Source organism: Sapajus apella, unplaced genomic scaffold, assembly GCF_009761245.1.
Source record: "Sapajus apella isolate SASKATOON/1434 unplaced genomic scaffold, GSC_monkey_1.0 scaffold20, whole genome shotgun sequence".
Lineage (NCBI taxonomy): Eukaryota > Metazoa > Chordata > Mammalia > Primates > Cebidae > Sapajus > Sapajus apella.
The window spans coordinates 21,814,110-21,838,396 of record NW_022436960.1 but is presented as its reverse complement, the minus strand read 5'-3'; the positions used below and the strand labels follow the sequence as shown (position 1 = coordinate 21,838,396).

At 39.1% G+C, this 24,287-nt stretch overlaps 1 protein-coding gene across 2 annotated transcripts in view; it reads left to right on the top strand.

Annotated features, from left to right (window-relative positions):
- Positions 1 to 23,902, top strand: part of TSHR (thyroid stimulating hormone receptor) — a 151,482-nt gene extending 127,580 nt beyond the window's left edge. For both annotated transcript variants that reach the window (XM_032287722.1, XM_032287720.1), the window contains 3 exons: positions 2,312 to 2,389; positions 16,757 to 16,945; positions 20,007 to 23,902. In XM_032287722.1, the coding sequence (XP_032143613.1) occupies positions 2,312 to 2,389; positions 16,757 to 16,945; positions 20,007 to 21,420 (1,681 nt within the window). In that variant the 3' untranslated portion in view covers positions 21,421 to 23,902. The remainder of the gene's footprint in view (positions 1 to 2,311; positions 2,390 to 16,756; positions 16,946 to 20,006) is intronic.
- Positions 23,903 to 24,287: the final 385 nt, after the last annotated feature.

Genomic DNA, 24,287 nt, shown 5'->3' with positions numbered 1-24,287 from the left:
AGAGTCCAACAATGATTAGGTGGGGGCTATGATTGAAGCCATTGGGAAGGCACAGATTGGCTGCTTCAGCATCTTAGCCAGGTCTCTGAATGTATTTGAGATTTATTGACTCTCCCTGTGTCACATTTAACGATGCCCTGAATACTGGGTGTTCAGCCACTACCAGAAGAGGCCAAATTTGGACTCTACCCTTGAGGTGTGTGTAAACCAGATGCCTCAAAAATTACTACCTTAAGAAGAACAGTTAGTCAAATGCCACCACACCATAAACCGAGTCTTCTATTCTTTCACTCTTCATTATTTTTTTCTTTAAAGCAATCATCTGTGTCACTGTAAGAGTTTAACACTGCCCACTTTACTGTCTTGATGAAAAAGTATATTGATTTATTTTCTCACTCATTCACACATTCATCCAACAAATAGTTACAGATACTGAACTTGGCACTGGGTAGACACAGAACTTTCATTCTGGTTGGGGAGAAAGACAATAAGGAAGTAAATAAACAAGGTAATAATTATAGATTGTGATAATGCTGTGAAAGAAATAGTGTATGGGGGGAAAATGGTAATGGCTACTTTAGATTAGGTAGTTCTCAATCTCTGTTTAAGAAGAAAATTGGGCTGGTGCAGTGGCTCATGTCTGTAATCCTAGTACTTTTGGAGGCCGAGTTGGGCAGATCAGTTGAGGTCAGGAGTTCGAGACCAGCCTAGCCAACATGGTGAAACCCTATCTCTACTAAAAATACAAAAATTAGCTGGGCCTGGTGGCGAGCACCTGTAGTCCCAGTTACTAAGGAGGCTGAGGCAGGACAATCACTTGAACCCGGGAGCTTGCAGTGAGCAGAGGTCATCCCACTGTACTCCAGACTGGGTGACAGAGTGAGACTCCATCTTAAAAAAAAGAAGAAAATCGAAAGACCCAAAAATATATGCCAATTTATGACATGTCATTGTGTGGATTCCTAGCACTTACTCATCATTTAGTGATTCCCTCATCTTGCTCAGAGGGATAGACTTCTTCAGCACTAGTGATTGGTAAAACTCTTCTTCCTCCCACTGCTCCAATGAAGACTCATGCCTGGGTCCAGTTAACCAGGAGGGAAGTTTCTCTGTGAGGGCTCTGGAGAAGAAATCCTTCTGACCAAAGGTTTAATATTATTGTTAACCATTGCCCTTAAAAGTGTTCCAACATGAAGAGCAAACCCCATAAGCAGAATAATGGAAGCATTCGCCATATCTAAGCAGACCTTCTAAGGGTCTCTGCTGTATTCCTTTTGCATCGACAGGTGGCCACTTGCTAATGTTTAGTTGATGAGGTTATGTTGTGAGTTATTCTAAACATGTAAATTGGGAGCATTTGTAACAAGGATATATACATGCTATGCTTCTTTTTAGATAATTTTGTGTTGTAATAAAGTTATGGGGAAAAGGCCAGTTTCAAAATCCTTGGAAGCTTTTATCCATTTGGAGGGAATTTTATTTTAAAATCACTTTGTAACTTAGATTGCTCCAAAAATACTTTACCCTCTAATGTCCAGTGTGTTTTTAAAATGGAAAGACCATTGTGTCCATCAAACCTCTTCCATGGAAGATATACTCTGTAATCTCATCTGCCTAAACACTCCTCACACACACAATAGGGTTATCAGATAAAATACAGGCCACCCAATAAAATTTGAATTTCAGCTCAACAACAGATAACTTATAAATATTTTTTAATTGCATGGGGAATGTTTTTACTAAAAAATTATTCATTGTTTATCTGAAACTCAAATTTAACTGGCATCTTGCATTTTTATTTGCTAAATCTGACAACCTTATCCAAAGAAAAGATCTGAATCCCTGACAGTTCTAAGCATCACTCACCACCCTCACCATCTTCATTCCATTCCTGATTTAAGCCTGGTCTTCAAAATTAAATGGGAATATTAATTAATACTAAGAAAGAAAATTTGGTATAAAAGAGGACTGGCATTACAGAGATTAAAAAATACAATTGCCACTGGCCTGGAAAATAGGGAATTAAAGCAACTTTTAAGAAATTTAGGTATGCAAACTAGATCATAAACATCCTCATTTTCAAAAACTTCTGCCATAATTAATGTGCATAAACTTTTTACAGTTGAAACCTAGAATATCGTAGGGCTTAAACCAGAAGACAAGGTATCCTCTAAATTCTTGAAATCAGTCAATACTATGGTCACATTTATTCTGGTATTTGTACTAATTTGGTGTGATTTCTTAAAATCACCTAATTCATTCATTCATTCTCTCTCTCTCTCTCTCTCTCTTCCTCTCTGTCTGTCTCTAGTTACCTAAACAAGAATAAATACCTGACAGTTATTGACAAAGATGCATTTGGCGGAGTATACAGTGGACCAACCTTGCTGTGAGTAAGACATACAAAAGAATATTTTAGTCTTTTTGTTTGTTTGTTTTACTTTTTTGGAACAGATGGAGATATTAAGGGGAGAAGCTTATGTTCAGGGGTAGAGAATGTTGCTGTCTCAGGTAAAAGCTTCTGTAATTTCCCTTTTCCTGGCTGTATAAGCTATGTCTTAGAAGAAAGTCCTTGTCCTTTGAGACTCAGAAGGCCCCAAGCTTCAATATGCCATCCTGATCCCTGATCAGGCAGCCACCTTGGTGTATGTGCTCATAGAGGCTCTGTTCATGGAGCAGCTGCTGTTTGAAACATTTTGAAATGCAAGGTCCACAAATAGATGGAAGGCGCACTAGTCTTTGCAGAGAAAATGTACCTGAATGCACATTGCACAATGCCTGGCACAAAGAAGGAAGAATATAAAGGATAGTTCAACTCATTTCTGGAAGAACTTACAATCATGGGGAAAGATGGGATAACGACATTTTTAAACAGCATGAAAACATACATATTTGTGCATTTCCTTTGATTTACATGCCCACCTCCAATCAGTGATCAGGTTCTATTGATTCAGCTTCCCTCGAGCATCTGTATCATCACAACCTTTCTCATTCCCTTGGTTTTGCCTCAGTTTGGAATCTCATCATTGAGCATCCACTCTAGCCCTTGCCAAAGTGGAACACAGCACCCCGGAGATGCACAAGATAATCTGTTGGGGTGAGAGGAAATATTAGAGGTTCTATTTATACTTGCATTTTTTAATAAGAACAAATTAAGTTGTATTAATCTTTTACTTATAGATGGCCATTGTCCCTCAGGGGCCAGGTAGGCGGTGGATGCCTCCTAGAAAAGAAGGAGTGATCCACAGTCCTAAGCACTGGATACCTTCACTCTTTTACCTTTGACAATTTTATTTCACTTCCAGACTGAATCCACCCAGTTAAGTGTGTTTAGGGTCCTATTCTCTTAACACATAGGTTCAGAGTGATCTTGAAAATCTGCTGTGCCACACACGTGGGGTTCACTGTTAATTCATGGCAAAGTACTTAAAAGCATTATACATTTTTCTTTTTATAAGGAGACAAGTGGGGGGGGAAAAAGTGTTAACCTTTTCTGTGTGATAAAGTCCCTGTCAGTAATTTTTAACCTGGAAGATATTTTTCCATAACACTTTTATATCTGCTTCTTCAAGATTAAGGTACTATTTCACCAAGTAATAAGAAAAGTCATTGCTTTTTGAAAGAAATGTATGCTTTAGAGAAAGGTTTTAGAAACAGGTATTTGGAAACATTCACATATTATGTGGATTTCCTGATAAAAATGATGAATGCCATAAAATTTCTGTTTGATTCAAATCAGAAATAGAATTTTAACCTGTTTTTAAATCTTTCAAATTAAGTTTGTTGTGATTATTGCATCCATCTTCCTAAATTCAAATGCTGAAGCCTTACCCTCCAGCACTTTAGTATGTGACTATATTTAAAGGCAGGGTCCGTAAAGAGGTAATTAAATTAAAATGAGTTTAGGTAAGCCCTAATCCAATCTGACAGGTGGCCTCATAAGACAAGGAGATTAGGATATACAGACAGACACCAGGAATGGGTGCTCACAGAGGAAAGGCCACGTGAAAATACAGCAAGAAGGCGGCCACCTGCAAGCTAGGGAGAGAGGCCTCACGAGAAACCAAACTTGCTGATACTTTGATTTTGGACTTGAAGCCTCTGGAACTGTAAGAAAACACATTTGCGTTGTTTAGATCAGCCAGTCGGTGGCATTTTGTTACCATGGCTCTAGGAAAATAATACAGAGTTGCAAAAGGTTTAAAATCCATGTGTATAAAATGTGCAAATGAAACACCTTCAGATCACTTTGCAAAAACAACTGATTGACATCAGAAAATATAAAATTTCATTAAAAACATGTATTTAATTACTGAATTAGACTGAAAAATGAGAATCTTAGTTTAATAAACTCAGTCAAGCCTACTCTATTCTTGGCGAAATACCCATCTTTGGAAATTTTTTCAACTAGGACAGCCATTTAAACCAAAATCAAAATAAACTAAACCAGAAGCAGACTTTGCACAGCCATAGCCAAAAGGGTTAAAAATAATTTTCAAAACTAATTAAGCATATTTGATAGCACTGCTTTTGCTTTAATGAAACTTTAAAAAAATACATTGCTTATTCTCATTGCATTATTTTAAGATGTATGTTTAGTGTGTTATAGTATATATAATATTATATTACAGGAATACATGTATAGAGTTCGTGACTATTCATATGTTAGTGATATAAACTCAAATATTTTTCACTTATTGATATGTGAGATTGAAAGAATTTGAAGACCAATAGTATAGAGCAGAACCACTCAAAATGAGTTCATTTCAAGGTAAGTGGCTGTCCAGGATGTACATCAAAGCACAGCTTCTTTTTTGGAGAAAGTCTTGTCATGAAAATGAAGTCAACCAAACTTAACAGTGTACTTAGTTGAAGTAGTTGGCTTACATCTAGCATACGTTTCTTATACTTGGATGGTAAGAAGTTATTGGCCAGTGGGCACCATACTTTGAGTAGCAGTAGTCTAGATGATTAGAGTCTCCAAATCTGGCCCCTGCCTTTACTTAGCCTTGGTTCCTCTCAAATCCACCCTCCCCAAACCTCTTCGGGTTTATACGCCAATAGGATCTTAAACCCCATACTAGCCTCCCATCCCCCTCAGGATAGAGGTCTTGGTGTGACATTCAAGACCCTGCTACAAACTTCAGCTTTGTCTTTTATACCACTTTACACCTCCAACCAATGATCCATCCATATTGAACCTCTTAGCTCCCTTAATTCTCCAACCTACGTATACTGTTATGCCAAACTCTTACTCTTTCTGCTGTCTGGAAAACCTTGCCATAATCTTACCTGTCTGATGGACGACTACTGGCATTTTAATATTCAAGTAAAGATCTCCTCTCTACAGTCATACTTGGACCTCCTTCTTCTTGGGGAAAAATAACTACTTTTTTTGTACACCACTACACTATCTGTCTATCGATCTATTTACCTACCTACCTACCTACCTACCTACGTATGTATATATGTATGTATGTATATAAAATGCGCCAGTAACATGTCTTTATCTCTCCAAGAGATCCTAGAGGGCAGAATTGTATTTCTACAATTCTAATTCATATTATAATGCCTGAAACACAGTATGAGCTTAATAGATATTTGTGAAATTCATATGGTACCCAACAACTAATTAAAGCATTCTTCTGTAAACACTACGGCATTTAAAGAGCAATCATGTTTTAAAGATATTTTAGCATGTTGTCCTCAGGGAACGTGTCCATTTCTACTTCTTTGGAAGTGGTCAATTAAACTACCTACTTCTACTGCCTAGAAGTTGTTTTTTATATTTTAGGCAAGATTTTCTACAAGACTCTCCCACCAAGTTAAGAGTATTTGCGCAACTGCTTGAAAATGCTTTCCCTGCCTTTTGGTGGCATTCCAGATTGTGGAAAGTGACAAAGATGCAGAGTTATACCTGGAGTTGACTCCCAGCCCCATCCCTTACTAACTTTAAGACCCAAGTCTCAAGTTGCTCATATGTCAAAACAGAATAACATAAACTAGTAAAATTTAAATAAGATAATAAAGGAAATAAACATATCCTCAATGATGTTAGACATTATGATTATTTTCACTTCTTCCTGAACTTTGATATTCGTCATACTGATCTGTTCTAATCTCTCTGATCACCCTTCCCCATTTCTCTTTTTAGCTCACTGCACCGTTCCTCAAAATTGGCTTCTGTCCTGGGTCCTGTATACCTTCTCCTTTGGTTAAATCATCTGCTCACATGTGAATTTGCTCATCATGAGATATGAATCTGCTTATCATGAGAATGTGAATTATTCCTAAGTATCATATCTTAGCTCTTATTTGGCCATTCACCCAGCTGGAATTCCCTCTTTGCTCCCTGTCATTCCTATCCATTCCCATCAATCTGCTTAAACTCTCCTTAGCCAACCTTTGAAAATGTATAATATGCATTTACTGAGGACTTGCGATGCTTGGGACTCCTTATTGGGAGCTGTCAAAAGGGGAGGGTCATTGTGTTCAAGGACAGTGAGTGAAAGGCCTCATCAAGAAGTTGGCAATCCAGAAAACACCTGAAAGAAACAAAGGGACAGACCTGGGGACAATCTGAAGAAAGAGCATTTTAGACAAGTGCAAAGACCCCCCCAGGTGAGAATATACCCAGCATGTTTGAGGAAGAGCAGGGAGACCATTGCCGCTCAGAGTAAAGTAAACACAGGGAAAAAGTAGAAGCTGTGATCAAAAAGATGACAGGGTTAAAGATCAACTTGCAGATGGCCTCAGAGGCCATCAGAAGGTCTTTTGATTTGCTCTTTAGATGGAGGGGAAGCCATCGGAGCATTTTGAGCACAGATGTGTCACAGTTTGGCTCATGTTTTCATAGGAACATGCCGGCTGTTCTGTTGAAAATAAACTGTAGGGGACCAAGTATGGAAGCAAGAAGACCACTTAGAGTATGCCAAAATAATACAGGCATGAGATGAAGGCAGCTTGCAATAAGGCAGTAGCAGTGGAGATGATGAGAAATAATCTGACTATATTTTTTAAGGTAAAGCCAACAGGACTTGCTGATGGATCTGATATAGGGGGTAAAGGAAAGGAAGGAATCAAGGAGAACTGTAACAATTTCTGACTGAGCAGTTAGGAGAATGAGATCACCATTTCCTGAGATAGGGAAAGGTAGTTTGAGGTCCTGTGATATGTGCAAGCAGGCAGTGACATAAGTGGGTGTAAAAGTCACAATAGAGGTCAGGGCTAGAGACATATTTGAGACTCTTTGGAATGTAGGTGCTGATAAGGGGATGCAGGTACAGAGGAAATCTCAAAAAATGAATAGAACTAAGACTTCTGAACTCTCCCCACCGAAGTGACTTTCCCTGATCATTTTTTAAACATTAAAATGACAGTGCTTCTGAGACAATATAAATAAATTAAAGAGTGTGAATTTTCAATGACAAAGAGTAGGAGAGGCAATCATGTGAGTAAGTGATGAGTGTCTTCAGAAACCAAGAGAGAGCTGCACGCTAAGTGCTTCAGTGGGTGAAACCAATAAAATGCAAACTAATTCAAATCACAAAATCTAGGAAATATTTTATCAATTTAATGTTAAGTGTTCTGCAAATAAGAATATAGGTGACATTGAAGCTGGTCAGTCTCATTCTGCAGTCAAGCACTACTTCTTACTCATCCCAGAAGAAGTCTTGAATTTGCTTTCTGTTAAAATGTCATCACCAAGACTCAAGGATAATAAGCACAGCTGGGGTTAGAAGGCAGGTACTGTTTTGAAAACAGGTTTACGTGAATATTTACATTCTAAAATGTAAGAACAACAGTCCTCTTATCCACTCAACTCATACAATATTGGCCTCAGAGTGTATACCCTCCAAGTAGGAGATGAGAGTACTGAAGAAGCTGACAGGCCCAAGGAAAAGAAAGAAAAAAAAACTACAAAAAGAATCATTGATAGTCTCTCAAAGTCACCATAGTAATGCCCAGCAGCCAAAAAGCTTCCATACACAGAGCTTCCCATAGGCCTCCCTCACAAACAAGAACAGACAGCCAAGAACCAGCAGACCTTTGAGGAAAGCCATTGACACGAGAAACATTAATGTCTTGTAGTTTTCAGTGTACAGATCTTTCACCTCCTGGGTTTAAATTCATTTCCATTTTTGGTTTGGTTTTGATGCCATTATAAATAGGATTGTTTTCTTTATTTCTTTTTCTGATAGTTTGTTGTGTATTTATAGAAACACCACTGATTTTTGTAGGTTGACTTTGTATCCTGTAACTTAACTGAATTCGTTTCTTAGCTCTAATAGTTTTTTTGGTGGAGGCTTTAGGGTTTTCTATATGTAATGTCATCTGAACTCAGAGACAGTTTTTCCTCTTTCTTTAGGATTTTGATGCCTTTTATTTTTATTGCCTAATTGCTCTAACTAGGACTTCCAGTACTATGTTGAATAGAAGTGGTGACATATAAAACAAGGACTAGAATAAACAGAAAAAGGAACTTGGAAGGAACAGAGACAACGCAAGAATCACAAGAAAACATTTGTAAAAGTTATAACAAATATCCTCAGAGAGACAGTGTTTAACATGCACAAAATACTTCCTTATACAGGAATATTCAGAAAACAATGAAAGAGCTTTTGAAAATTAACAATATGAAAGCCAAAGCCAAAAAATTAAGCAGAAGTTGTTAAAGACAAAGTGAAAAACAGCACTCAGTAAAGAGAGCAAAAAAATATATGAAATAGAGGAAAGAAAAAATATGAAAATTAGAAATTTAAGCCAGGAGATCCAAAACCCAACTAACAAAAGTTTTAGGAAGATAAAACAAAAACTAAAAAAGAAAATAATGTAGCAGATTTCCCATTCATAAAGAAAATGAGTTTTCAGAATAAAAAGATCCACAGAGAACACATATGGCAAAAGAAAAAGTGGGAGAGCGTGAAGGTACATCATAACACATGAAATCAATGAGATGAAAAGAATAAACTAAAGATGTCTAGACAGATTAATCGTGTGGCCTGTGCAGGCTGGAGAACTGGAATGCCATCAACCTTCTCAATGGCAACATTGAAAGAAGAGCACAGAAAGAATACACCTTTGAATTCTGAAGGGAAAGTCTTTTAAAAACTACCAATCAAGCATGATTGATAAAATAAAGACATTTTCTGACATGCAAAGTCTCAAAACCTTGATTTCCTCTTCTACTTTTCTTGGAGCATAAACCAGGAAAGAGAAAAATGAGAACTTTGTTAAAACAGTGATCAACACAGAAAAGAAGCAAATAGAATTCCCAGGATGATCACAAAGGGAGGTCCTAGGAGTCTTGAGAATATGACAACTACATCAGAGCTGAAGAATGAACAGCTCCAAGAGGAAGGTCTTCTAGAAATAAAAGAGGATTGGCCAGGCACGGTGGCTCCTGCCTGTAATCCCAGCACTTTGGAGGGTGGAGGCAGGCGGAGGCAGACAGGCCCCTCAAAGTCAGGAGTTTGAGACCAGCCTGGCCAACATGGTGAAACTCCGTCTCTACTAAAAATACAAAAATTAGCCAGGCATGATGGCGCGTGACTGTAGTCCCAGCTACTCAGGAGGCTGAAGTGAGAGAATTGCTTGAACTCAGGAGGCAAAGGCTGCAGTAAGCCAAGATCGCATCACTGCGCTCCAGCCTGGGCGACAGAGCAGGACTGCGTCTCAAAAAAAAAAGGATTGATAGATTATTTGATGAAATTCATTGTGTGAAAAACTGGTTTTAGAGGTGTTTTATAAAACATTGGGGCATGTAGAAAACGTAGCAAGAGGTTTGTTCAAACCAAGACTTCGAAATAAAAAGAGAGAGACAGATGGACATCTTATAGGGGGAAAAAAAAAAACAGTTGCATGACAAAGGAAATGAAAGTGCAGTATGCAAAGTTGCAATAACCGAAATACTGAATATGGGTTTAACCAAACATGTCATAAAACTATTTCAGGAGAGTAGAGGAGTGTGTCAGGAGAGGAAATGTGCGGGGGTGAGCGATGATAAAAGACAGGCAAATCCTCATCTTCTCTAGTAGAGAGTCAGTGGATACAATCTAAAACCAATAAATCAAGAAATACTTACGCTTATGGAAGGAAATATCAGAAGTTAAAAGGGGTCACTTCTGGGACATCAGACACCAGACTACAGGGGAGGGCTGCCTCTTGTATTATCAAACTTCCAGTATAATTTGTTTTTTAAAAATAGGTGCATGCATTATTTTAATAATAGTTAAAACTTAATTTTAAAACAAAGCCACAAAGCATAAGAAGAGAAGACAATGGAGAAATCAGCATATAAGAGATCAATAGGAGGAAAATCAGGAAGGAGCAAAGGAGAGCCCAGTCTCCTTCCTGAACTTCCAAGCACAGCTTTTGTCTTAAAATGAATTTGTTAACTAATCATGCATGCACTGTGACATCTCTTTAATTCTTGTCTTGATCTTTTGCCAAAATCTTCATTATTTTTTCCCACATATCTTCTTCCCATAATTAGATTTTAAGATCCCAGAGGAAATAAGCAGTGTCTTATACTTTTTATAACCCTCCTGCCTCAAAAGAGAAGACAGTAAGTGCTCAATAAATATTTGATGAGTTGTAACTAAACATCAAATAGCCATGATTTCATTGCCTTTTGTTGTAAAAGCCAAACTTGGAAAATCTTAAACTCCATCTAAAGAAAAGAGGGTCAGATGCCATATATATTTCTGCCTCATAAGGTTTTTGTGGGAGAATACAGTCATCTCTAACAGTCAACCAAAAAAAAATCGAACTTACCCACTTAATTAATCAGTGTTTTTCAAGGTCACTTCTGAAAAGATAATCTAATCTAAAACAGGTGCAATATCTAGAGTCAAAAGATCCATTATCCAATATTTGCTGTTTTTAAAAAAGACTTTTAAATTTAGCTTGGAAGTATAATAATGTTTTTTATTGATTGATTTTTAATCAAGATATGCAATCTCATTTTCCATTTTTATATTTTCCAGTTTTGATTACCTTGTTTTCTCTTTATCTTATTTTGAAAGACAAGCTCTTGGTGTTTTTAATCTCAAAGGAAAGAACACACTGAAATGCAATGCCTTTCGTGATAATCAGAGTTCTCTAAATTCTGAATTATATAACCCACTTTAATATAGCATTTAGCATATTGTTGAGTAAGTACCTTCTAAGAAGAGCAAATCTTTGTAATAACATCCTTGGCTTTGCATTACAGGTATTAACTTCAAAAATAAACTTTTCTTGCTTTTAGCTGATCAAATTAATTCAAGGGATGTGGCACTGTCATATTTCTTGGTATTTTTTTCTTTTCTTTTTTTTAAAGTCTTTATGACCCTCACAATATACTAGTATTAAGTGGCTGGAAATTTGTGGCAGGGTCCTTTCCAGCATGCCTGAAGAACACAGCTGAATACATGATTTTCTAGGATGATCCCAAGCAAACTTATTTTTTAAATATAGCTTGCATACAATAACGTACAGTTTTTTAAGTGTACAAGTTGATGTGTTTTGACAAAAATATATTACTCTAGCCTAGTTAAGACTTAGAACATTTTCATCACCCAGAAAGTTTCCTCATGCCTCACCCTACCTCCCATAGACATGCTATTTTTCTAATATAAAAATCTCATAGTAAAATTGACAGGTCATAGGATAGATTTCTGTTTCTATATATACATCTTTATATATACTTTATAGGAAATACTACTACAGTGTTTTCCAAAATGTTTGTCTCATTTTCTATTCTCGCCAGCTAGGTATGAGCATTTCATACTGGCCAGTGCTTGTAATTGTCATTTTTCAATTCTAGTCATTCTAGTGGACCTCTCATTGCGGTTTTAATTCATATTTCCCTGATTATTAAGGATGTTGAGCATCTTTTCATGTACTTGTCAGCTATTTGTATATTTTCTTTTACCCAGTGTTTGTTCAATTTTTTTGCCCATTTTTATTGGATTTTTATCGTTTTATCATTCAATTGTGTTCCAGGATAAAACTGTTGACCTAAATAAAATCAGTTTTGGTCCTGGCCACCAGCTGTCTGCCAACCCTAATGCGAATGGTCCATTTACTCCCTTATTCCACAGGCATTTTTCTATGCACCTGCTGAGCTCCAGTAGTTATAAGGATAAGACAAAGCCTCTGCTTTAAAAGGGTTGCAATCAATTTAGAAGAAATGTGAATAAGTAACTGTAACATAAGTTTAATGTAAAAGGAGCCATAGGAGATATTTAGAGATTCAACATGCCATTTCTAGTTAGGGTGATCAGTGAAAGCTTTATTAAAGGAGATAGTATTTGAGATGGGCTTCAGGTGAGGGGCAGAATTGTGACAGACAGTGATAGAGTTATGAGAGAAAACAAAGGCCACTGTACAGGAAAACATGGGATGTGTCGAGAGGGGTAAAAATACCATAATTTGAGCCAAAGGATAGTGTTGGAATGGTGTGTTGAAATCATATTATGGACAACCTAATCTGACTCAGCAGGTAAGGCTGGCCCCCATGGAAGTAGTAGTAATAGTTGCATAACCTATTAAAGTTTGTGGCCCTCAACTCACCTCAGCCCTGACTATATTATTCCTAGATACCTCTGTCACAGCCACTGAGCTGGGACTGCTAATCTCCACCTCCTGGTGATTTGCCAGGGACTGGATCTCCCTCTGAGGGGAGGGAAATCGAGACTCAAATACCTCATCAGCCTGGAGCTCCTTGACTTTCTTTCTGTGCTCACCAAATGGAGCTCTTGGTGCAGCTCTCTTGGATAAGAAGGGAACCTCCTGTAGATGCAAACCCAGAGGAGGCTTGCATGCTAGGCTGCCCTGCTCACCGACTGTGAAATGAATTGCAAACACAAGACAAACTGACGTCTTGCACTACCTAGCTTGTGCACAGAGCCAGACCCATGCCAGAGGAGCCGAACTGTTGGGGAAGCAACAAAAGTAGGTCATCCCTCCTAAATCACACACCCACATCTCCAGAGGCACAGCAAAGGGACCACGAGGAAGATTATGAAAGAATTTGAAGACAGAAAGTAGGCAATGATCTTTCTAGAAGAGTGTGCATGCTGACTTCTTGACAAGAACAGGGAATGGTCTGCTTCAGCCCTAGGAATTTTCAGAACAGAAGAGTCACATTGACAATTCAGGATGCTTGGTTTCCCCCAAAATCCTAATTTACTGATCTGTAGCATCTCCTACTACCATAGCCACTAATATGAGAAAAAAGAATTAATACTTCAAGTCATAGCAATCTATTTTGGCAGGGTTACTTTTAAAATTATTAAGAAATCACTTGCAGAGCAGTCCCCATTTAGTGGGCTGCCTGCTGGTGGGAGAGGGATAAAGCAGTTAGTGCAAAGATCCTCAAAATCATGCGCACCTTTGTACTTCTTCAACCAACTGAAAGTGCAACTGCTATCATCCTGGAAATCAAAGTTCTCTGAAACACCGGGAGCCACTCTCTAGAGCAATGGCCTCAAATGGTCATACCTTTTACATCTGGGGATTCAGTCTGAGTAAATGTTTCCTATCTCTGCCTGGCCAAACAGTAAACTAGAGTAGCTTTTCTTCTCTAAAGATAATTCACAAATTCATAAACTATTTCTTTAGTATGGTTTTGCTAAAGTTACTTAAGTAAGGGCTTTTTACCTTGTTAAAAACTTGCAGCACATAAAAGAATTTTTGCTGAGAATGAATCCTAGGAAAACAATGCTGCCAGAATGCTCTAAACCTTGTAAATTCTGAACCATTTTGGTAACTAATTATCCCTCTTTAGCCAAGAGCTCTTAACAGTAAAGAATCTGAAGTTTGTTCTTTGTTGAGCAAGTAGGACCATAATTACTTCTCTACTGCTCCTTCTTTGCAATTTTATGTATAAATAACTCTATCTTTTAGTGAGTGCCTGCTAGGCTCTGTGCTATTTTTACATAAATTTGACTTCAACCTTTCAAACCCCAAAAGATTCTGACTTCTCCACACCACTCTTCTCAATTTTTGATGATTTTGCCCATAACAAGTCTCAATTATCTGTATAATGAAAGAAGAGAAATAAGATTGTACAGGACCAAATAGCAAAGGCAAAAGCCATGCATACTATGTTCTGTAGCAGGTTTTACTTGTGATTTTACAATTAATTAGAGGACGCGGGCAACAGGCTAAATAATGAGAGGTGTAAATCAACCTTGGATTAAATTTTTGAATAAATAACCTACAAACAGAAACACAAAAAGCAGTTTTTAGCATATAGAATTAGCACACAATTCTTCCCAAGTAAATATGGATAAGTACTAAATGTTTTCACTCTTCCGGGAGCTTACTCCTGGAACAGGTGGGAGGAAATAATGAAGCATTGTCATCTGACACACTATCCCTGCCAGGACATGGAAATCCATTTTGTTAATTACATTCTGTCTCTGAGTCTAAAAGAAATAAACACTTAAAAAAAAGAAAAGTTAACCTTGTATCCTTCACAAGTAGCATTGAGCCCGACCTTTTTGCCACTATGGTAATGATCATTTTGAGTGTGTGTAGGGGCTGTGAGGTTGAGAAGGGAGGGAATTCAACATTGAGAAAGAGGCTATGCTTGTGTTTCAGCATCTGACTATTGGCAGTTGATAGGGTTTGGCTGTGTACCACCCAAATCTCATCTTGAATTGTAGCTCCCATAATTCCCACATGTTGTGGGAGGGACCCAGTGGGAGATCATTGAATCATGGGGGCATTTCTCTCTGATTCCAAGAGTTTGCATGTATTGTGATGAATAGAATAAAACGACAGTGGAAATAGCATTTGTATTGCTAGATGCTGGAATTCTAAGGAGTTCCTGTAACACAGACTTAGAAGCCTAATATCCCTCCTTAGACCATGAGCTCAGCTTATGTACTTAGTAGAAGGAAGGAGCATGTCTTAATCTGCACTGTAATATCCTGCTTTGAGAAGCAAGAATGCCTCATAAATTAGGGATGCACAAAATAAAATGTTTTGGAAGGTGATCCTGGCTCCTTCAGCTCTCATAATTATTTTATAGCTGTAAATAAAAAGTCAAGAAACTGGCCAGGTGCAGTGGCTCATGCCTGTAATCCCAGCACTTTGGGATGCTGAGATGGGTGGATCACCTGAGGTCAGGAGTTTGAGACCAGCCTGGCCAATGTGCTGAAACCCTGTCTCTACTAAAAATACAAAAAAAAAAAAAATTAGCTAGCTATGGTGGCATATGCCTGTAATCCCAACTACTCGGGAGGTTGAGGCACGCAAATTGCTTGAACCCAGAGGGCAGAAGTTGCAGTGAGCCAAGATTGCCCCACTGTACTCCAACCTGAACAACAGAGTGAGACATTGTCTCAAAAAAAAAAAAAAGTCAAGAAACTGAAATTCCCATTTTAAGTTCTCAAATCAGTGACCTGCCAAAATAGGCCTTGTAACTGAAATACCTTACAAAGCAGTTCTAACTAATGCAATGTGTTTTTAAAAAATTTTTAACAAATCTTACATTGTAAACATAATTGCAATATATTTTAAGACTAACATTGGTATTTAATCCTTGAAGACCTGTCTTGTATGTCTCTCAATTTTGTCAGAATTTTTATTGTTTTTCACATATTATGTGAAATAAGCATTTTTTTCAGGGTACATAGGGTATCTTTGTTTTACAGATTTTTAAAGATGAGGTTTTGAAAAGCCCTCAGAGGTTTTTGTTACCTTGCTTAATAAATGTCAACTTGTTACAGATTCACACATTACAAGTAGGACAGGAGATTGGTATATGACTGCTACACAGCAGTCAGCAAAATGGATCATGTTTGCTTATGAAACTTCAGAGGTACCCTGAAAGTCACTTCCTAAAGCTAGTGCATCTGAATCTTTTTCCTTGAATTGTGCAGAACAATTGGATTGAGGCACGTATTTTGAGGAGTACCAAGTGGAAAATTATCTTGAAATGCAGCAAGGAAGAGAAACAAGTTTTCTTTCTCTACTTTATTGTTGGACTAATTGGGTCAATTTGCTGTGACATATCAAAGATCTTTTTGTGCCAGGCCGAGATTGGCTACTGAGTTCTCAAAGCATTTAAATATATAAATTGTATATGAGTGCCTATTTTTTTCTCCTTCTTTCATTTTCTATCTTAATACTCTTTTTACTTTTGAAATAATTCATCTGTTTTACTTTATGACCAGCTTTAATTTCAATTAAGAAATAATAGCAACCCTAGAGATTCATAGGAAAGAGTATTGAAATACATTTTTTTAAATCAAGATACCTAAAACCATCTCCCCAACTTAGGGTTGAGCTGAATTTCTGTGAACTGAATATATTGTTTTAAATACTAATTATTCTAAAACGACTTAATTCTTAAAAACAATGTGTTCAGCTTCAAAGGTTTCACTTTGGGAGGATATTCCCAAAAAGTCATACATAGATGGGAAAGTATAAAATATTTCTGACAGAATTATTTGGTATTCTTCAAAATTTACTTCCATGTTTGTTATTGTATCACAAAGATAGTGTCATTGTTGGATTAAAATGTTGGCTGTTTTTGTTAATATACTTAAAACTGTAACCAGTGAATAATACCTGTAGTATTTTTTATTATAGATTATATTTTATTTCAATAAGCTTTGATATTTAGAAAAAAAAAAAAAGAAAGAAAGGAGCATGTCATCTCCCCATTCACCTCAGACCTGTTTGACTTTCTGGCCAAGGCTTAGAAGGCCCTGGCTGCTCACTGTCTCTCTGCATTTTTCTGTTCTCTTCCTCCCAGGGACGTGTCTCATACCAGTGTCACTGCCCTTCCATCCAAAGGCCTGGAGCACCTGAAGGAACTGATAGCCAGAAACACTTGGACTCTTAAGAAACTTCCACTTTCCTTGAGTTTCCTTCACCTTACACGGGCTGACCTTTCTTATCCAAGCCACTGCTGTGCTTTTAAGAATCAGAAGAAAATCAGAGGGTAAGTGGCAGGGACCCGGCATAAGTGACAAAAGACCTTGGTGGAAGTGGAATTCATTTCTTTGTTTTGGGGAAGACGCTTCATGGTTTGAAATCCAGGTGGAGAGGAAATTGGAAACATCCATATGAAACAGGAAATCCACGGGACACAATGACCCTGTGGACCCAAAGTGGGTGCAGCAGAGAAATAAGGCCAATGTCGCTGGAAAACTGTAGAGCAGAGGGGGTAATAGATGGCACAGGAGAGAGACACACCAGGTCTCATAGAATCTTGTAGAGGTTATGCAGACATGATTTCTGGTTTCCAGGTACAATTCATAATTAGATACTGCAACACATATTGCCAGATGCCACAATCATGAGAACAGACTTATAAACAACACAAATAGTTGGGTTACCTGATCAGTTTGGGCCTTGCAAACGTCACAGCTCACTGGTTACATGCCTGCGGGCTTTGGAGTCAGCTGGGTTCATACCGCAGCTCTGCCGTTTCTCAGACTGTGTTATCCCAAGCCTAGTTACTTAACCACTCTGAGTCTTTGGGAATGGAGATCGTAATGCTATCACTCATAGGAGTTTTGAGAAGATTAAATGAGAAACTGAATGGAAAACACTGGAATGGAATAGACTGGAATATTATAAGATCTTCATCAATATTAACAATGATATATTATGTGCACATCAGGCTGCTTATAAGCCTGCAAAGGAGGAAAGGCCTTCATTTTCTCTCCAGGCTTTCTCTAATTCTTTTACTTTTTCACTTTTACTCTGCATTATTTCCCCTGTTGTGTACTGTGTTCTCCTAATCCACCTTCATTATGTCTATTCAGCGCCCCTCAGCTTCTATGTATTTACTGATTGACTTTGTACATGCATAATTGCAGTCAGAAAATATCAGATCCAGGTGTGAGGACAGAAACCAAAACAGCCATATAAAGAAGGCCAGTATGGCAGCCAGGCGTGGTGGCTCATGCCTGTAATGCCAGCACTTCAAGAGGCTGAGGCGGGCGCATCACCTGAGATCAGGAGTTCAAGGCTAGCCTGACCAACACAATGAAACCCATCTCTACTAAAAATGAAAAAAAAAAAAATTAGCTGGATGTGGTGGCAGGTGCCTGTAATACCAGCTACTAGGGAGGCTGAGGCAGGAGAATCACTTGAACCAAGGAGGCAGAGGTTGCAGTGAGCCAAGATCGTGTCACTGTACTCCAGCCTGGGTGACAGAGTGACATTCCATCACACACACACACACACACACACACACACACACACACGGCCAATATGGGCATCATAACTGGGCAAAAAGCCAGGAGGGGAGTAGAGGATGGTGATAGTGAACTTGCACTGATGTCATGCATCACTGAGGACTGGACCAGGGCTGGGTGGGAGGCTAAAGTGGACCTCAGGGGCAGTGTCTGGATTTCTCCTTAGCCTCCAAACAGTTTAGAAGAGGAATATTTTAACCAGAACCCAAGAGATCATTCGAAATCTGCCCTTCCATCCAAGTTAAAGAATCCCTTTTGTTGTGAGTCTGGTGAACAAGGGAAAAAACTGAATCTTATTTCCACAAGCCTGCCCGTATGGTAGTGTCCATTCATTCATTTGTTAAACAGATACTTACTAAACACCTATTTGCTTGGCTGTTGTGAATAGGACATGCAAGAATTCCCTCTTGTATTATGCTTACTGTCTAGTGGAGGAAGTCAGAAAATAAACAGGCCGGGTGGACACAGTGGTTCGCGCCTGTAATCCCAGCACTTTGGGAGGCTGAAACGGGCAGATCACTTGAGGTCAGGAGATTGAGCCCAGCCTGGCCAACATGATAAAACCCTGTATCTACTAAAAATGCATAAATTTTTTAAAATTTTTATAATATTGAGTTTGAAACTAAATAATGATGAGTAGAGGCAGCCATGGGTTTTTCAGGCAATGGGAACATAGGGTTCTAGAGCTCTAAATAGGACTAATAATAATAACAATAATACCATATGGAATTTGCAAAGCTACAGGTGCTATTGTAAGAGGCTTAAAGAGATAAATCCATCAAATCCTTTAACAACCCTATATGAAATAGCCAGTCCCATTGTCCCATGTTACGAATGAATTAACCAAGTTTCATGGGCCTGCCCAAGCTAGTCAATAACAGAGCCAGGGTCCCACCAAGGTGACTGGCTCCAGCATCCACAGTTTATTTATTCATTTATTTATTTACTTATTTATTTATTGGACAGAATCTTGCTCTGTCACCATCCAGGTTAGAGTGCAGTGGCACAATCTCAGCTCACTGCAACATCTACCTCCCAGGTTCAAGCAATTCTCCTGCCTCAACCTCCCAAGTAGCTGGGATTACAGGCACGCGTCACCACGCCCAGCTAATTTTTGTGTTTTCAGTAGAGATGGGGTTTCGCCATGTTGGCCAGGCTGGTCTCGAACTCCTAACCTCAAGTGATCCACCCGCCTCAGCCTCCCAAAGTGCTGGAATTGAGCCACCATGCCCAGCCAAGTACAGGCCTGAGTCAACATGCCTGGCCACTTTATTTTTTTAATCACTCTTCTTGAAGTGGTTGCAGAAGAGAAATAAGACCAATGTCACTAGAACACAGTAGGGGAGGGGAGGTCATAGGAATGACATAATAGAAACAGGCCTGCCCAGATCCTGTAGAATCTTGTAGAATTATGTACATCATAGTAAGTAGTTTGTATGTTTTTGTGAATGTAGGAATCATTTGTGGATTTTAAGCAAGCACTGACTTTTTTTTTTTTGAGACAAAGTCTTACTCTGTCACCCAGGCTACCGTGTAGTGGCCCAGTCTAGCCTCATTGCAGCTCTGACCTCCCCACGCTCTGACCTTTCCCACCTCATCCCCCCAAGTAGCTGGGACCACAGGCACCTGGCTAATGTTTGCATTTTTCATAGAGATAGGGTTTCACCATGTTTTCCAGGCTGGTCTCAAACTCCTAGGTTCAAGGAATCTACCCACCTTGGCCTCCCAAAGTGCTGGGATTATAGTAATGAGCCACTGTGCCCAGCCAGGTACTAACTGTTTTCTGTTGCCTTGCAGAATCCTTGAGTCTTTGATGTGTAATGAGAGCAATATGCAGAGCTTGCGCCAGAGAAAATCTGTGAATGCCTTGAATAGCGCTTTCTACCAGGAATATGAAGAGAATCTGGGTGACAACAGGGTTGGGTACAAGGAAAAGTCCAAGTCCCAGGATACTCCTAGCAACGCTCATTATTATGTCTTCTTTGAAGAACAAGAGGATGAGATCATTGGTTTTGGCCAGGAACTCAAAAACCCCCAGGAAGACACCCTGCAAGCTTTTGATAGCCATTATGACTACACCGTGTGTGGGAACAATGAAGACATGGTGTGTACCCCCAAGTCGGATGAGTTCAACCCGTGCGAAGACATAATGGGCTACAGCTTCCTGAGAATTGTGGTGTGGTTTGTTAGTCTGCTGGCTCTCTTGGGCAATGTCTTTGTTCTGCTTATTCTCCTCACTAGCCACTACAAACTGAATGTCCCCCGCTTTCTCATGTGCAACCTGGCCTTTGCGGACTTCTGCATGGGGATGTACCTACTCCTCATCGCCTCTGTAGACCTCTACACTCATTCTGAGTACTACAACCATGCCATTGACTGGCAGACAGGCCCTGGGTGCAACACAGCTGGTTTCTTCACTGTCTTTGCAAGCGAGCTGTCTGTGTACACACTGACGGTCATCACCCTGGAGCGCTGGTATGCCATCACCTTTGCCATGCGCCTGGATCGGAAGATCCGCCTCAGGCACGCATGTGCCATCATGTTTGGGGGCTGGGTTTGCTGCTTCCTTCTTGCCCTGCTCCCTTTGGTGGGAATAAGTAGCTATGCCAAAGTCAGCATCTGCCTGCCCATGGACACGGAGACCCCTCTGGCTTTGGCATATATTGTTTTTGTTCTTACACTCAACATAGTTGCCTTCATCATTGTCTGCTCCTGTTACGTGAAGATCTACATCACAGTCCGAAATCCGCAGTACAACCCAGTGGACAAAGATACCAAAATTGCCAAGAGGATGGCTGTGTTGATCTTCACTGACTTCATGTGCATGGCCCCAATCTCGTTCTACGCTCTGTCAGCAATTCTGAACAAGCCTCTCATCACCGTTAGCAACTCCAAAATCTTGCTGGTCCTCTTCTATCCACTTAATTCCTGTGCCAATCCATTCCTCTATGCTATTTTCACCAAGACCTTCCAGAGGGATGTGTTCATCCTACTCAGCAAGTTTGGCATCTGTAAACGCCAGGCTCAGGCATACCGGGGGCAGAGGGTTCCTCCAAAGAACAGCACTGATGTTCGGGTTCAAAAGGTTACCCAGGACATGAGGCAGAGTCTCCCCAACATGCAAGATGTCTATGAACTGCTTGAAAGCTCCCATTTAACCCCAAAGAAGAGGGGCCAAATCTCAGAAGAGTATATGCAAACAGTTTTGTAAGTTGACACTACACTACACACAATGGTGGGGGAACTTACAAAAGAATCGTTTTTTAAATATGCATTCCAATCCCATGACACCCCCAACACCCAGCTGCCCTCACTCTTGTGCAGGTAGTATTTCAATGTTTCATGGGGCAAGAGTTTATCTCTGGAGAGTGATTAGTATCAACCTAATCATTGTCTCCAAGAAGGAAGTTAGGCTACCAGAATATTTGAATCCCAGGTGAAAACAAAATAATCTTCTTTCTAGAAGACTTTCTTGATGTTAAGTCCAGAGATGACATTGTGTAGGATGTTCAGTAAATATTAACTGAGCCATGTCAATATAGAGCTTCTCAGTTTTGTATAGCATTTCATACTAAAGATTCAGCAAATGGAAAATGCTATTAATTTGGTTAGTGACCACAAGATAAAATCAGTCCCATGTTGGCTCAGTTCGACTTGATGTTCTCTGATACAAAGAGAATTTGATTTTCTTAAAACTGAAAAGCCAAACACAACGAGCTGTCATACAAGGAACAGCTATTATGAGACATGAAGGAGGGAAAGAATTAGCTTTGAGTTTTGTTTTGCTTTGTTTGTTTTTTAACTCAACCTATTAATCATCTCTTCACAAGAATCCACCTGATGTGATCCTGCTTTGATGTGATGCCTGGAAAAACTGGCAAGATTTCAGCTTATGTGGCCTAGCAAACTAAGAATTGTTCTTCTTGGCCAGCCTCATAGCATAAAAGATGTGAACTTTAGAAAGTCTTTCTAAGTAGCAATAAGTGGGAATTATGGGCAGAGCACACTCAATCCCCTGTTGATTAATTAAACAAGCTGCACACTAAATATGGTACTTCAGGCAAATCACTTGGCCTCAGAAATCTGTAGAAATGAAGGAGTCCAATAGCGTCTTCCAATTTTAAAACTCTAGTATATCCCTTTCCATTGAAACATACATTTCTAAGATAAAGAGAAAGAAGAGCACTAAGTAAGTAGAATCTGTTTTTCCTTTTTTTTAGGGCTGCTGTCTCCTTCTCCTTGGAGCCTAAACATATGACCCTAGAAATTTTTTCTTTGGTTCACTTTTGGTTATGATATCCAAACCAAAAATTCAATTGAGTGACCATATTCGGCTGGATCTGAATCTCTCATTTAATTATTAGATCTACCCAGCTATAATTAGAAGGCCAAAAACAGATGTGCGTTTATAGAAAAGAATAAATGATGGTTACAAATTTTGGTTATTTAGAGTTGTTACTTCACTATGAAGAGTCACTTCAAAACACTTTGCTTGTCTTTAGGGATCGGTTTTGCCGTTTCCAGCCCACAGCATTGTTGTATCCAAGCGAGCTAGAAGGAAAGCGCCACGCTCTGAGTTCAAATTCAGGAGTCCTTTTATTGCCGGCGACTGAGAGTCAGCTCGCACTTAAAAATCTCTCGGCCCTGAGGAAGGGGCCTGATTATGTTTTATACCTTGATTTAGGTAGGGGAGGGGAGTACCTGCCTGAAGTAAAATTTTACAGAAGCAGAAAAGCAGGTTAGAGGAAGAGGCTGCAGGCATAGGTGGTTTCCATACAATTACCAAGAAAGGGGGTGATCAGGCTCCTTCTACACAATGATAAAAGGGAAACTTTTTTCTTACAATAGCAGGGGGGAGGTATGCCAAGCAGGACATGGTTACGTGGTTACACGTGTTAAGAACAGTATGCTTCAATGCCTCTAAGTGCAGCATGACCCAGTTATGCACCCAAAGGGGCTGCGGTAAGGAGGGGGAAGCCAGGTTGGAGATTACAGCTAAAATGGAGTCAGTTATGCTAGCCCAGGGTAGGTTATTACAGTGTGATACCTAAGCTGTCAAGAGAGGTTTCTTCTTTTCTGAAACTGCCAGCTCTTTCCAGCCCTGTTGATCACTAGACATAAAACCTCTTTTTCCCAATAATTCTTCCTTACCTGCAATAGTCAGGATCTTTATCTACAGCTGTGCGCTCCAGGTTACCTGTCATGATAGCCCCCTAATGTCCTGCTAGAAAAGTCTCCAAGCAGAGATGACGTTACTTCTGAGCACTCATGAACCACACCACGAAATAAAAGCTCTTTGTTGTTTTAAGGCTGTGGAGTGTGGTTAATGGATCCCCACAGATGGCCCCTGCTGGACTCACCTGGAATCTCTCCCTAGTCATACCCATTCATCACTATCACTGAGACTTGCACATCTTAATAGAAATATTATGAACATCTAAAATCATTACTGACCTAGAAGTTTGCTTGTAACTAATGAAATTAAACAAATGTGTTACCTTTTGTCATGTGTCTCTCTCCTGTGACATTTTGAAATACCACACCTTGATAAATAATGTGTTTCATCTTGAATAGCTGAACTAATGCTTTGGAAACAGAATCCTAGAAAAGTGACTTCAACAGAATTGTTACTAAAATTTGCACTCACAACATGAAATAAATTTTCTTCCTATGAAACAATTGTGCCAAGTCCTGGAGTATTTTTTTTTAATCTGTGAGTTTCTTTGAGGAGTTAGTATTATATGTGTTAAAACGAAAGACAAGAAAAATAATTCGCACATTTGCTAACAAATCCATATTAAGAAATAAATTGTTGACTGTCAATAATTAAAGTATAACATTGTGTCTTGATCATAAATGGCCTTTACGTGAAAAACTTACTCCTTGTGAACTGAATTATGATTAATTGACAGGGATCACTGAGAGAAAAAAACAATGAAACCAAATATATCCAGCAAATGATTGGTATTGACACTAGGAATTTAAATAGTGCACTAAAGAAGACAATAAACCTTTAAGTCCTGTTCAGAGTTCACATTATCGAGCACCTTTCAGTTTTCTGAAGATAAACTCAAATCA